Source organism: Sminthopsis crassicaudata, chromosome 5 (assembly GCF_048593235.1).
Source record: "Sminthopsis crassicaudata isolate SCR6 chromosome 5, ASM4859323v1, whole genome shotgun sequence".
In the NCBI taxonomy this organism is placed as follows: domain Eukaryota; kingdom Metazoa; phylum Chordata; class Mammalia; order Dasyuromorphia; family Dasyuridae; genus Sminthopsis; species Sminthopsis crassicaudata.
In genome coordinates this window covers 141,705,419-141,721,672 of record NC_133621.1, presented here as the reverse complement: position 1 = coordinate 141,721,672, position 16,254 = coordinate 141,705,419, and the positions used below count along the sequence as shown (strand labels likewise).

Here is a 16,254-nt window from a genome sequence, read left to right as displayed (position 1 = left end):
TCCTTCATGAATAGGACCCAAACCATTTCTCCACCCTCAATGAAATCATTCCCCTTTCCATACATGTCATTCAGTCAAACTAAACATGTATTTCTTCCTCACGAATAGCATGACATAAAATAACTCTGTGTCTTTTCATTATTGTCCCCCAATGCCATGAACACACTGAATTCTTTACCTCTGCCTAACAGAATTTCTTACTTCCTTTAAGAAACAAATGGTTCAAGTACCACCTTCCACATGGAACCATTCCTGAGCATTCAAATGATAGTGTCCTCCCTTCTTATCTTGTCTTTGTTTTATTCTGCACATCTATCTTTAATATATTCGTACATGTATACATACATTATCTTCCTAACAGAATGTCACCTCCCTTACAGAGTTGTTTCGTCTTTTGTCTTTGTATGAACAATATATAGCACAGGATCAGGATCCTGTCACTCAGCAGGTGCTTAGCAATGCTTGTTTGTTTATTCAAAGACAGAAAGCATGGGTTATTCTTCCTAGGAAAGAATAAGATCGTTGACATTGTGACGCTCATAATCACTCAAATGAGTTTAGTCTAACCAATCACACATGGAAAAAATCAAGTAGCAAAAGAATGATTGCTATCCCTACTACTATGTAGTTGGATGGACAGCCTATTGAGGTGTTCCATCAATAAATGTATCTTGAATAAATGTAAAATAGCGATGTGTTGAGCTCAGAATTGAACCGAAGACACAGAAGATGCTGATTGCATCTAGAAAAATGATACTAAGTTATTTCAATATTTTTTAAGTATTTTAAACTAACAATAGCAATGAAAAATACCACAAAGAATAAATCTATAGGTATTGCAGGATTATTTGGTGTATTCAAGATTCAACAAATAACACCTAAATAATAGGACAGAAATTAAAATAACACTAATAATATAAAAACTAGATTCTAGATTTTTAAAAAATTGGCCATTGTTTTTATTTTTTCATGAATGAAAAAATAATTTTCAGAGTTTAGATAGTATGGTCAAAAAAAATCTTCTTTTAGTTAGTTGTGGATTAAAAAGTATGAAAATATTCAAAAATAAAAAATATATTAGAAGTAGGAGAATAGAAGAAAATTATTAACAATTAAACTTCTGAAAGTAGAAAGAACTATGCAAAAGAAATTAGCCTGGTAAATGGAAATCAGACTTTGGAAATCTGGACTAAGTTTATGGTGACCTACATTAACAAATAAACTGAAGAAACAAATTGAAAATCCCCACACTTCTTACTTGGCGAAAAAACAAGAATGTAACCTAGTTTAGCTTCTACACTGCCAAACAGAGAGGAAAAAAATTCATTAATTCAACTTTCATTGAATTTAAGTCTTTGTCATTTCCTTTAGTACTAAAATATATTTTCAGAATCTTGGTTGCTGGTAGAAATAAACAGTGCCTGTTCACTGCTTTATATATTTATTACAAAAAATTTTTAAAGGGACAAAGAATCAACAAAACTCTTCCAGGAATGTTCCACTAAAATGAAGGGCAGATATTAGCTAGATATGTACTTACTTGACAAAAGCATCCTTTTCTCAGCAGTAAATTTTTTTTCAACTATTGATATTTTGAATTATTTACATGATATTTACTTGTATAATAGTCAAATAACATAAAATGTTTTAAGTAAAATCTTGTACTTTTGAGTCAGTCAATAAATATATTTTTAAAAATGTCTATTATGTGCTAGGCACTTTGATAAGTGCTAGGAAATATAAAGAAAGTCAAAACAAAGACTGTTCTCAAAAAGCTCATGGTCTAATGGGAGAGAAAACATGCAAACAATTATATGACAAAATATATACAGAAGAAATTGGAGATAATCATGAAAGAAAAACACTAGCATTATGGGGGACTGAGAACAGCTTCTTGTAAAAGGTGAGATTTAAGCTAGAATTTGAAGGAAGCCAGAGGTAAGAAATGAAGAAAGGAGACAATTTCAGGCATAAGGGACAACTATTAAAAATGGCTGGAGTAGGGAGATGTAATATCTTGTGCAACATACAACAAGGAGATCAGTGTAATTGGATTAGAGAGTATACCAGGGATAATAGAAGACCAGAAACATAGGAGAGGGATAGAATGTGAAGGACTTAAAATGCCAAACATGTTTTTTGAAATAAATATATTTTGTAGAAGGTAAAGATTTCTTCACAATAAAGCTGAATTTAGAAAAATGTTTATCAATGAATACTTGCATGTATTCCTACCTAAATAAAGCATGGTGACCCCATAGTTTCAAGGATAGCATCTTATACTCCACAAATTGCAACTCATCAACATAATTAAAATGTACTTTAAAATTAAACAACAATGAGATAATACAGTGGCAGTATAATCTACAAATATGCAATTGACCTATTATGTTGTTTTTTTTTAAAGAAGAGAATGAGAAATGATGATAACAGAGGTATGACTTCCTTGACTGATGAAAATGGAAGAAAGAATAATATAAATGATTGTTCCCTCCCTTACAATTTTAAGAAAGCTATTAATTAGTATGGGAGAAGCAAGACCTATTAGAGTCTTTATCATGGGCTAATTTTTTTCTCTAGCTTTTCCTAAAGCCCTACCTCACAGAGACTAACTTTTCCTTTAAAAATCTTTTAACTAGTGGTTCAGAGGACTAAGAGTTTCTTTAATATAGGTGCTAGACTGTGGTATATTATTCCACATTTGTGTTCATCTCATCAGTCACAGTTGGGCACACTGTAACATGACTTCAATAAAGTAATGTCATTTTGGTTCTCTTTGAGAATAATCACTACTACCATGACAAAGGTAACTTCCTGTGGTCCAAAACATGAAGAACCAGGGCTGATGTATAACCAGGATCCGGCATAGGCAGGAAAGCTGCACTATATTCAATGAATACTGTATTTTTGCTGAATGTCTTGTCCATGATGTGTTTAAATAAATATCCTTTGGTTAATTATTGTATAGCCTGTGCCTATTACATTTTCTTCCAATCCTGAACAGAACCAACAGACTAGATATGGACAGGTCTGACAACATAGTTTAAAATTTAAGACAATGAGACTATGTGCCCACAATGCTTAATCATTCTACCAAATCTTAAGCTTTTTTTTTTTTTTTTAACAAAGGAATAAGAGGTTTCACCAAGGCAATCATATTAGCCCTAGTAAATATAATCTTATTTAGTAGTAATATAAAATAATGGTGAATATATTGATAGATAGAAATACATTCTTTTACTCAACTCAGTCAATATTATGAGACAAAAGGAATTTTGAGTTAGAAAGGAATGTTAGATGCAAAAGTATGTTTTGAAAAAATAAACAATGGACCAATGTAGCCTAGATTAAGTGATGAAGAGTCAGAATATATGTAGTCCAATACTCTCATTTTGGATAAGGAAAATGAGATTCAGAGATATGAAATGTCTTGTTTATGGCCATACAGCTGTTAGATTTCCAAAGTTGGATTCAGTAAACTAGTCACTATATTGATACTACCATTGTGATAAATAATTGATTTTCCTCGTAAAATGTATAAACTTCCTTGTATTCAGGGTACAATGTCTTCAAAGTCTGCCTATAATAGAGTGACCTTCTGACTTAATCAGCCAACTAGTTCACTGGAACTGAAAAGGGATTGAACATTTTCTCCTAAACAGAATCAATCTTCTAAATGGGGAAACTTTTATCAAATGACTTAAAATCAACTGTATTGATAAATTTATGTTTCAAAAAGTTTTAAAATGCCTTTCCACACAAAATTGACATAGATTGTTAAAAGGTAAATAATTTCTAAAGAAAATTAATTGATATTTTAAGTGATTTAAGTATATTCTATATGGGCATACATTTCAGGGGGAAATACTATATTTTAATTCAGTGATACAGGTAAATTTCTTCTGCATAGACAGATTTTCATGTTTTTAAAAAACTACAATAGATTAAATATTACCAATCCCAGGAGAGTACTACAAGATTAATAAAATTGTTCTAAGAAGAAAAAGAAACGACCTATGCATGAGTAAGTAAAGGCATTTGTATCAGGGACACTATATGGAAAGAGTAAAATTAATTAATTTGGGGATGACTGCCAAAGCTGAGAGAACAGATGGATGAAACCCTACAAATGAATGCATGATATTAATTATATAAGGCATCAGTAAATTTATGACAATTCAAAAATTGTGACTAATTCAAACTGACAAAAGCACCTTGTTATTTCTTTCAGACAATAAAAAAATCAAGAAATCATGTATCTTTTCTTCCAAAACATTTATTTAAAATTTGTATAATGGATGAATAGGGAACTAAATGACTTAAAATAACCCTCACAAAAGAAACTTGATTCTGGAACTACAAGAATTTCTGGAAGGTACCTTTAAAAAGATCATTTAATTCAACTCTTTCTTTAAAGCTGAGGGAGTGAAGATTCCAAAAGGATAAATAATAAGTTCTAGCTCATAAAATTTAGAGATGCTAAAAGTAGGAAGCAAATAATATATGGAAAAGAAAGCACTAAAGAATACTAAAATTCCTAAAAAAAAGTATACTATTTTTGTTGGTCTTCATCTTGGTCTCTTAATTCCTTTAATTGCCAACCAATGGGAAAAGTAAACTGCTCCAAAGAAATTCACTCGACAATAAAAATTCATTGAATTCATCTATTTCACAATTCAAGTGATATCTACAAACATCTTACAGACAAACAATAATGTCTATCCCAGTTAGGAAATTAATGTGGTTTTCTGGTCATCTTAAGGAACTCCAACTTTCTCTCTGAGGCTTCTGAGGACCAACCACATGACTAACAATTATGCTTAATTGCATGAACATGATGTTCTCACTGAATATCCTTGTTAAATGTCCCCTTCTCCTGCTATATCAAAGTAACTTTTTTTTTAAACTATTAGATCACTTAGGAAAGCTTCATCCCACTCCAATATTGTACTTATAAAGCCCTATTCCTATAACATATGCTTTCAAGCCACCATAAAAAAACATCAAAACTATATTGGTTAAATTTTTCCCTATTTTTGCACAACTCAATGAATATAATTTCATTAAAAACAAGTTAACATACCTTAACTATTTCTTCGATGAAACAAATATGTGAAACAGGGTCTCTCTTCTTGGCTAATACTTTTTGCAAATGTTGAACCTGAAAAAGAGGAAAAAAGCGAGAAAGAGGCAGAGGGAGGGAAAAGAGTATGTTATCTATCCTCAGTCTTTCTTTTCTTGGAACACACAGAACATGAAACGTGTAGGAACCTCTGTACCTGCCCACAGGCAGCACAAATCTGATCCATCAGTTTCTCCATATTCGTCCAGAGAGCAGCCCGGAAGGCTGCAGTGTTTCCTGGGGTAGGCATAGTGGATCGTCCAGGGCCACCTATTAATATATAAAAGAGGATGCGTTGCAAGAAAATCTAATTTTCAAGTTCTGTTAAATAAGTAGAATACTAACCAAAAACATATATACTTCAATACTTTAAGGATCTGTGATTTCATCATTAAGAGTACTTATTCCACTGACACAGATTTCAATTCTAGCAGAGTATTCTTTAGGCATTATTGCTGAAAATTGCTAACTCTGAGTTCTGTTGTTGAGGCAGCCTTTGAGAATTCAGGGTCTTTATGTAAAATGTGAAATTATAAACCATTTTTTCTGCACCAAGCCTAACTCAGGCTAGCCCAGGATTCAAACTAGAAATTAGAATACATTGACATACTTATGGACTGTAAAATATAAAAAAAAAGCACCTCTGCTGCTTCATTCATCACAATAATTCAGAAAGTTACTTCAGAAAGGCAATCCTGCAGGACAATTAGAATTGGGCAAAAACTTCCAAACACCAATTTTTTTCTCTTTTTTTAATTATATTTTTATTTTTTTAATTTTATAATTATAAAATTTTTGACAGTATATATGCATGAGTAATTTTTTATAACATTATCCCTTGTATTCATTTTTCCAAATTTTCCCCTCCCTCCCTCTACTCCCTCCTCTAGATGACAAGCAATCCCATACATTTTACATGAAAACACCAAATTTTAATAGGTTATGAGTATTTTATACCTCAAGGGACAAGGATGGCCTTCTAGATCTAAAGGAAAAAAGTCCTAATATAATCTTAAGTAAAATACAGCAAGACATCTCCTGCCACACTTTTCCTTTTAGGAAAAAAAAATGTTACATAACAGGAAGTTGTAATTCCAAACATGGATACAAGAAAAAGAATGAAGATTAGAAACTAGAGATACAGGCTAAGGGAGGACCCTCTCTCTGTTCAATTAAGGACAGAAATCAAAAATTAATCACAAAAAATAATTACTATGAATTTTTGCTCTCTTGCATTTTCCTCTTTTCAATTTTTTTATAACTTTCATGAGAATCCATATTTATAGTAGGTATCAGTATATAGAAATACATTATTTTCTCAGAAATCTAAGAGAGACAGACAGAAAATCTATGTCTCTGACAAATAAAAATAGGTTCAATTCAAATTTTATAAAATTAATGAGTACTGAAAATTAGTTTCAAGGTTGTTAAGGACATAAAGACATGGAATTGAGTAAGTGCTATTGCCTTATATGCATATCATGAATTTTATTAACTGACATCTATGAATAAAAGTACAACGTATATAAGTGTAGGGATGGCAAAGACTAAAGTACTGATTGAATTACTCCCTGAAGCAAACAAGAAAGGAATTGATGGGGATCAGTTTAATGTTATAGTACCACCCTATGTGGATGTGATCCAGTCAGAAATCCAAAGTATGTCAAACCCCTGAGGTTCAATTTGCCCTATAAATGTGAACATGGTTCCCATCATCTCTGCTGAATTCATTTTGGTGCTATAGACCACCATGGTCCTCTGCCTCATAGTGTCTTTCCCTTTTCTCCTTCTCCATGCCTTGTGGTGTCTCTCTTCTCTTTCTTCTTCTTATACCTAACTAACTCTTCTATAAAACTCTTCTGAATTCGGAAAGAAATAAGAGGAAAGAGAAAGACATTTTTAGAAGGGGCCCCACTTACATCAGATCAAAATTAAAGCAAGAACAACATATACATTTAGAATGGAGTAAGTCTTCTAAATTTATAAAGAAATGAGAGGAGGAGGGACTAGGAGAAGGGGGAAAAGATATAGAAGGGTATGTAGATTAGCAGGAATGGGATAAAGATGGATAGGATGAGGAAGAATAAGGAAGAAATCCCTGCAGGGATTTGTTAAAGAGGATAAGGGACAGATCTTTGGGAGGTGGGGTAAGTTAAGCAACACTAGGGCAAGTTAGTGGATAGAAGTAAAGTGTAGGAATCAGAAAGGATAGGAAATAAGAGAAAATACACCAACATAAAATAAAGATTAGGAGTAGAACATATGTGTTGTTTTTTTTTTTTTAAAGGCAGAGATAGTAATAATGATGTGAGACAAAGTTAAAGCTAAAATAGATTTACTCAAAAGAGAAAAATATGAGAACTACACTATATGTCAATTATATTAATCACTATTGTTATAGACTATTTAAAAATAACTAGTCAGAATAAGGTTAGAATATTGCCATGGCCTAAGAAATTGTAAATTGGTAGAATTAGAAAAATATGGTAAGACCTGGACTTATGAAGAACTATTTACCTTCAGAGAAACAGAAGACAAACAAGCACTGTATGGTTTTGCATAGATGAACATGAATGTATATGTGTATGATTATAGATATCTATGTATGTGTGCATGTATGTACATGTTTATATGTGTGTATACATATACCCATGCTTAATTGAAGCTTTCTTGGGGTAGGGAGAATAGGAAAGAAGGAAGGGGGAGGAAGAAAGAATAAAATAAAAAATGCACAGCAGAAAGCACAAGAAAATCTATCAAGAAGCCCCCCCCCAAAAAAAAGATGGACAACTCTGAGCAGAATGTGTTATATTTATTATATCGGTTTTCTTGAAATGGAAATGCATTGCTTTATATATTTTTAATTCTCTTCTGTGTTCTGGGCACATGGAATTTTTTTTTCTTTTTCCTCTGATAGACAGAAAGAAAGATAGATGGATGGATGGATGGATGGATGATGAAATGTTGCTTCACTGTCTTGATTTCTCTAAAAAGATAGTTCTGAGTACATACTAGCCCTTGGTGGCAAGGTCTGAAAACTTTCTACAGGCAAAACAATTCTAGGAGAAATTGAATTGGAGGTGTAATAGAATTCACAAATAATAAAAATGATCTTAAGGCAATGTAAGAGGTCATTAATAGTTGGTTTTCTGATATAAAAACAATTATGATGATCGGGTACGGCATTAGGATCATTAGATTCTAAGCATAGATGACAAAAATCTTCCAAACAAGTCACCATTTTCTACCACAGTTCTGGGTATATGCTTATCAAGGTAACTAAAAAGGTTAATAGGCTTTTGCATGCAATCTGTCCTAGGCCTGAGCTAATATTAAATCTTTTTTTTTTTATTAATAGTTTTTATTTACCAGATATATGCATGGGTAATTTTACAACATCGACAATTGCCAAACCTTTTGTTCTAATTTTCCCCCTCCTCTCCCCCCACCCCAGATGGCAGGTTGACCAATACATGTTAAATATGTAAAAGTATAAATTAAATACAATATATGCATACATGACCAAACAGTTGTTTTTCTGTATAAAAAGAATCGGACTTTGAAATAGTGTACAATTAGCCTGTGAAGGAAATAAAAAATGCAGGCAGACAAAAATAGAGGGATTGGGAATTCTATGTAGTGGTTCATAGTCATCTCCCAGAGTTCTTTCGCTGGGTGTAGCTGGTTCAGTTCATTACTGCTTTATTGGAATTGATTTGGTTCATCTCATTGTTGAAGAGGGCCACGTCCATCAGAATTGATATTCATATAGTATTGTTGTTGAAGTATATAATGATCGCCTGGTCCTGCTCATTTCACTCAGCATCAGTTCATGTAAATCTCTCCAGGCCTTTCTGAAATCATCTTGTTGGTCATTTCTTATAGAACAATAATATTCCATAATGTTCATATACCACAATTTATTCAGCCATTCTCCAATTGATGGGTATCCACTCAGTATCCAGTTTCTGGCTACTACAAAGAGGGCTACCACAAACATTCTTGTACATACAGGTCCCTTTCCCTTCTTTAAGATCTCTTTGGGATATAAGCCTAGTAGTAACACTGCTGCATCAAAGGGTATGCACAGTTTGATAACTTTTTGAGCATAGTTCCAAATCATTCTCCAGAATGTCTGGATGTATTCACAATTCCCCCAACAATGTATCAGTGTCCCTGTTTTCCCACACCCCCTCCAACATTGCGCATTAGCTGATACTAAATCTTATTCCATAATGACAACCAGTGTTCCCCCAATAAGGAAAAATATCAAAATGTGGCTTTCTCAGAGGTCTCTAATGAAGTGATACCATGTTCATCTATGAAGGCTGAATGAAGAATCCTTTTTACCTTTTACTAAGTACTTTTACTTTTATCTAGAGACTTCAGATTAACAGCAAGAGAGCTAAATAATCTTTACCCTTTTAAAGACCAGTATAATTGCTAGGGTATTCAAATATTCACACAAATATTCAAATAAAATCTTTAAAAACGAGATTTAAGGGAATCTTTTCTTTTCAAACTCAAATATTTAATTTGACCCACTAGCAAGTAAGTAAGCAGGGTTTGTGATGTTATTCAGTTGTGTCCAATTCTTTATTACCCTCATTTAGGGTTTTCTTGCCCAAAATGCTTGAGTGGTTTGTCATCTTCTCCAGTTCATTTTACAAATGAAGAAACTGAGGTAAACAGGGTTAAATGACTTGTCCAGGGTCACACAACTCATAAATATCTGAAGCCAGATTTGAATCAGGAAGATGAGCCTTTCCATCTCCAGGCCCAATGGTTTATCCAGTGTGTCACTTACTTGTCCAATACATAGGTTCATAACCATGAAAAGACTGTTGGCAGTATAATCTTTCCGGCCCCAGAGCAAGATGTCTTGGGCTCAGACATGGGGGGAGCAGGGGAAGAAGTAGACCCATACACATCATTATTGCTCCCACTAAGGTTAGAGTAGCAGTGAGGTTATTCTGATTACAGTGAGACTGTGGGTTTAGACACTGGGCTCACAACCAGTGCTGGGCAAAACATTGCTGTCACTCATCTTAGGAGGATCATCTTGTGAATGACTAAATCAGTTATGTCATAAACTATTATTATATTATAAGAAGAATGAATATGATATATACAGTGCCTGAAACATGGTAGGTACTTAGTAAATACTGAATGACTCTTATAAACACAACAACTGAGTTTGTTCTATAGTACAACCACAGAGTACATCCCAGCCTTAGTAAATGTTGATAGTTTTCACTATTATATGTAATTAGAATATATTTATAGAGACTTTTTTAAAGTTTATTTTTTTTCATTTTTGCTTCAAAGTAATGCCTATTCTATTCAAACTTATAACACTACTTTGCTCTTTTTTAATGCACTTATTCAAATTTGTCTACAGCTAGATTTCTTGGACCATGGACTATGTTTTATTCATATTTGTACCCCTACTACCTAGGAAAGACCCGCATATATATAATCATTTAATAAATGTTGAATTGCATGAAACTATCATTTGGCCAATTCAGCTAGTTGATCATTTGGACAGGAAAAAAGTATATAGACTTCCGGCTAAGATGGCGGCGTGGAGGCAGACAGCTGCTTGAGCTCCTCGCTTTCTCTCAGAACTTACTTCATGACAAGCCTCAGACTTAATGCTTGACCCAGAAAGAAATCCACAAATTATCACCAAGAGAAGACATCCTTGAAAGTCGCCAGAAAAGGTCTGTGTTTGTTCGGGGGAGGGTCAATCAGACTGGGCGCAGACTGAGGGCAGACAGCCAGAGCAAGACAGGCAGCTCACACAGCTCAGACCGGAGGGGGAGGGGTGTGATCTCTGCAGTTTCTGCGAAAGGGCTTTTGCCCCAGTGTGGATGCTCCATCTTGGCAGCAAGCCAGGAGCCACGGAGAGGGTGTAAACACCGGAGGTGAAGATTAAAACCCCAGAAAGCCAGCGTCTCTCAGAGCCCGGCCATCCCCAACCCCCACCTGGACTGACTCGGTGCGTTCTCGGAGCCTCAGAGTGCAGACTCAGTACAGTCATTGCTGTTCTGTTAGTGGCTCTCTGCTGCCCTATCCCCAGTCTGTAGAGGAAGCCCATTAATAACATCCAGCCCTATCCCCCGCAAAACAGACCAATTGCTTCTCTTGTCAGTTTGTTTTCTTTGATTCTGACAAAATGAATAAAAAATTCAAAAGGGCTCTAACCATTGACAGCTTTTGTGTGGAGAGGGAGCAGACTTCAAATGCTGAGGAGACTAGGAACAGACTGTCCCCAGATGTATCCCCTGGGAGGGATATAAGCTGCTCCTCAATACAAAAGAACCTCATAGAGGAAATCAAAAAGACTCTCATAAGAGAGCTGGAAGAGAAATGGGAAAAGGAAAGGGAAGCTTTGCAAGAGAGCCTGGAGAAGTCATCCCATGCATTCAAAGACAGAATGGATAAAGAAATCAAATCATTGAGAAACAAGATTAGTGAGCTGGAAAAGGTAAACAACTCCAAGGAAAACAGGATTAGTGAGCTGGAAAAAGAAATCAGCTCTCTAAAAAATAAAATGGATAAAATGGAAAAAAATTCCATAGAAGATAAAAACTCAATTGGACAATTACAAAGAGATATAAAAAAAGTGAGTGAAGAAAATACATCATTGAAAATTAGACTGGAACAAGTAGAAATGAATGACTCAAGGAGAAACCAAGAGGGAGTCAAGCAAAACCAGAGAAATGAAACAATTGAAAAGACTGTCAAGTACCTTACCAGAAAGACAACAGACCTGGAAAACAGATCCAGGAGAGACAATTTGAGAATAATCGGACTCCCTGAAAAATGGGAGGAAAAAAAGAGCTTGGACACCATTTTCGAGGAAATTATCAAAGAGAACTGCCCAGACGTTTTGGAAACAGAGGGTAAAATAGACATTGAGAAAATTCATCGATCACCTACTGAAAGGGACCCTAAAATCAAAACGCCAAGAAATATAGTGGCCAAGTTCAAGAACCATCAGACAAAGGAAAAGATATTGGAAGCTGCTAGAAAAAAACAATTCAGATATGGAGGATCCACAATAAGGATAACCCAGGATCTAGCAGCGTCCACATTAAAAGAACGCAGGGCCTGGAACATGATATTCCGAAAGGCTAAGGAACTTGGTATGCAGCCAAGAATAACTTACCCAGCAAGAATGAGCATCGTTTTCCAGGGAAGAAGATGGACATTTAACGAAATAAATGAATTCCATCTATTTTTGATGAAAAAACCAGACCTACATAAGAGGTTTGATCTTCAAATACAGAACTCAAGAGACTTCTAAAAAAGGTAAAAAGAAATCTTGAGAACTATACTTCTGTCAAAAAAATATGTAAAGAACATATGTACAATTTGTCTTAGAAAATAGAGGTGGAAAGGAGATTATATCATAAAAAAGTACAAAGTGGTGGTACTACATCTCATGAAGAGGCAAAGGTAACCTATTATATCTGAGAGAAAGAAAGGAGGGAGATGAACATAGCGTGTATCAATAGACATATTCGATTTATGGTGAAACTTCTTCCACTTCATTGAAAAGTGAAAGGGAAGGAGTAAGCTAAGGGGAAGGGAATACAGTAATTTCGAGGAAAAGGGGTAAAATAAGGGGAGGATCTTTAAGGTGGGGGAGGGATCCTAAAAAGGGAGGGCTGTAAAAAGCAAGTGGTGTTTACCAGTTTAATACTGGATAGGAGGGTAAAAGGGAAGGAAAGGGGAAAAGCATAAGCAGGGGTTAATAGGATGGCAAGCAATATAGAATTAGTCCTTCTAACCATAAATGTGAATGGGGCAAACTGCCTCATAAAGAGGAAGCAGTTAGCAGACTGGATTAAAAGTCAGAATCCTACTATATGTTGTTTACAGGAAACACACCTGAAACAGGATGAGACATTCAAACTAAAAGTAAAAGGGTGGAGCAGAATCTATTATGCTTCAGGCAAAACCAAAAAAGCAGGAGTAGCCATCCTCATCTCAGATCAAGCAAAAACAAAAATTGATCTAATTAAAAGAGATAAGGAAGGGCATTATATCCTGCTAAAGGGAAGCATCAATAGTGAAGCAGTATCAATATTAAACATGTATGCACCAAGTGGTGCAGCATCTAAATTCTTAAAAGAGAAATTAAGAGAGCTGCAAGAGGAAATAGATAGCAAAACTATAATAGCGGGAGATCTCAACCTTGCACTCTCAGAATTAGATAAATCAAACCACAAAATAAATAAGAAAGAAGTCAAAGAGGTAAATAGAATACTAGAAAAGTTTGATATGATAGATCTTTGGCGAAAGCTAAATGGAGACAGAAAGGAATATACTTTCTTCTCAGCAGTTCATGGAACCTATACAAAAATTGATCATATACTAGGGCATAAAAACCTCAAAATCAAATGCAGTAAGGCAGAAATAGTAAATGCATCCTTTTCAGACCATAATGCAATCAAAATAACATTTAATAAAAAGCCAGGGGAAAATAGACCAAAAAATAATTGGAAACTAAATAATCTTATACTAAAGAATGATTGGGTAAAACAGCAAATCATAGACATAATTAATAACTTCACCCAAGAAAATGACAATAATGAGACATCATACCAAAATGTGTGGGATACAGCCAAAGCAGTAATTAGGGGAAGTTTTATATCTCTACAGGCCTACCTGCATAAAATAGAGAAAGAGAGGGCCAACGAATTGGGTTTACAACTAAAATTGCTAGAAAAGGAACAAATTAAAAACCCCCAGACAAACACAAAACTTGAAATTCAAAAAATAAAAGGTGAGATTAATAAAATTGAAAGTAAAAAAACTATTGAATTAATTAATAAAACTAAGAGTTGGTTTTATGAAAAAACCAACAAAATAGACAAACCCTTAGTAAACCTGATTAAAAAAAGGAAAGAGAAAAAGCAAATTGATAGTCTTGAAAATGAAAAGGGTGAACTCACCACTAATGAAGAGGAAATTAGAACAATAGTTAGGAGCTACTTTGCTCAACTTTATGCCGATAAATTCGATAACTTAAATGAAATGGAAGAATACCTTCAAAAATATAGCTTGCCCAGATTAACAGAGGAAGAAGTAAGTAGTTTAAATAGTCCCATCTCAGAAAAAGAAATAGACCAAGCTATTAACCAACTTCCTAAGAAAAAGTCCCCAGGACCAGATGGATTTACAGGTGAATTCTACCAAAGATTTAAAGAACAACTAACTCCAATGCTATGTAAACTATTTGAAAAAATAGGGATTGAAGGAGTCCTACCAAATTCCTTCTATGACACAGACATGGTACTGATACCTAAACCAGGTAGATCGAAAACTGAGAAAGAAAACTATAGACCAATTTCCTTAATGAATATTGATGCTAAAATCTTAAATAAGATATTAGCAAATAGACTTCAGAAAATCATCCCCAGGATAATACACTATGACCAAGTGGGATTTATACCAGGAATGCAGGGATGGTTTAATATTAGGAAAACTATTAGTATAATTGACCATATTAATAATCAAATTAATAAAAACCATATGATCATCTCAATAGATGCAGAAAAGGCATTTGATAAAATCCAACATCCATTCCTACTAAAAACGCTTGAGAGTATAGGAATAAATGGACTATTCCTTAAAATAATAAGGAGCATATATTTAAAACCTTCAGTAAACATCATATGTAATGGTGATAAACTAGAACCTTTCCCTGTAAGATCAGGAGTGAAACAAGGTTGCCCACTATCACCATTACTATTCAATATAGTACTAGAAACTCTAGCCTTGGCAATAAGAGCCGAGAAAGAGATCCAAGGAATTAGAGTAGGAAATGAAGAAATCAAATTGTCACTTTTCGCAGATGACATGATGGTATACTTAGAGAACCCCAAAGACTCTGCTAAAAAGCTATTAGAAATAATTCAGAATTTTAGCAAAGTCGCAGGATACAAAATAAATCCACATAAATCCTCAGGATTTTTATACATTACCAACACAATCCAACAGCAAGAGATACAAAGAGAAATTCCATTCAAAATAACAGTCGATAGTATCAAATATTTGGGAATATATCTACCAAAGGAGAGTCAGGAATTATATGAGCAAAATTACAAAACACTTGCCACAAAAATAAAGTCAGATTTAAATAATTGGAAAGACATTCAATGTTCTTGGATAGGCCGAGCGAATATAATAAAGATGACAATACTCCCCAAACTAATCTATTTATTTAGTGCTATACCAATCAGACTCCCAAGAAACTATTTTAATGACCTAGAAAAAATAACAACAAAATTCATATGGAAGAATAAAAGGTCGAGAATTGCAAGGGAACTAATGAAAAAAAAGTCAGAGGAAGGTGGTCTAAGTGTACCTGATTTAAAGCTATATTATAAAGCAACAGTCACCAAAACCATTTGGTATTGGCTAAGAAATAGACTAGTTGATCAGTGGCATAGGTTAGGTTCACAGGACAAGATAGTGAATAAAAATAGCAATCTAATCTTTGACAAACCCAAAGATCCCCAATTTTGGGATAAGAATTCATTATTTGACAAAAACTGCTGGGAAAACTGGAAATTAGTATGGCAGAAACTAGGCATGGACCCATATTTAACACCACATACTAAGATTAGATCAAAATGGGTCCAAGATTTAGGCATAAAGAACGAAATCATAAATAAATTGGAGGAACATGGGATGGTTTACCTCTCAGACTTGTGGAGGAGGAAGGAGTTTGTGTCCAAGGGAGAACTAGAGACCATTATTGATCACAAAATAGAACATTTTGATTACACCAAATTAAAAAGTTTCTGCACAAACAAAACTAATGCAAACAAGATTAGAAGGGAAGTAACAAATTGGGAAAAAATTTTTACAGTTAAAGGTTCTGATAAAGGCCTCATCTCCAAAATATACAGAGAATTGACTTTAATTTATAAGAAATCAAGCCATTCTCCAATTGATAAATGGTCAAAGGATATGAACAGACAATTTTCAGATGATGAAATTAAAACTATTTCCACTCATATGAAAGAGTGTTCCAAATCACTATTGATCAGAGAAATGCAAATTAAGACAACTCTGAGGTATCATTACACACCTGTCAGATTGGCTAAAATGAC

General features: G+C 34.1%; 1 protein-coding gene across 1 annotated transcript in view; it reads right to left on the bottom strand.

The window, feature by feature from the left end:
• Positions 1-16,254, bottom strand: part of COG5 (component of oligomeric golgi complex 5) — a 344,010-nt gene that overhangs the window by 130,021 nt on the left and 197,735 nt on the right. Inside the window, exons 9-10 of the mRNA XM_074268349.1 lie at positions 5,280-5,392; positions 5,084-5,161 (exon numbers count right to left, since the gene is read on the bottom strand). Of these exons, the coding sequence (XP_074124450.1) occupies positions 5,084-5,161; positions 5,280-5,392 (191 nt within the window). The remainder of the gene's footprint in view (positions 1-5,083; positions 5,162-5,279; positions 5,393-16,254) is intronic.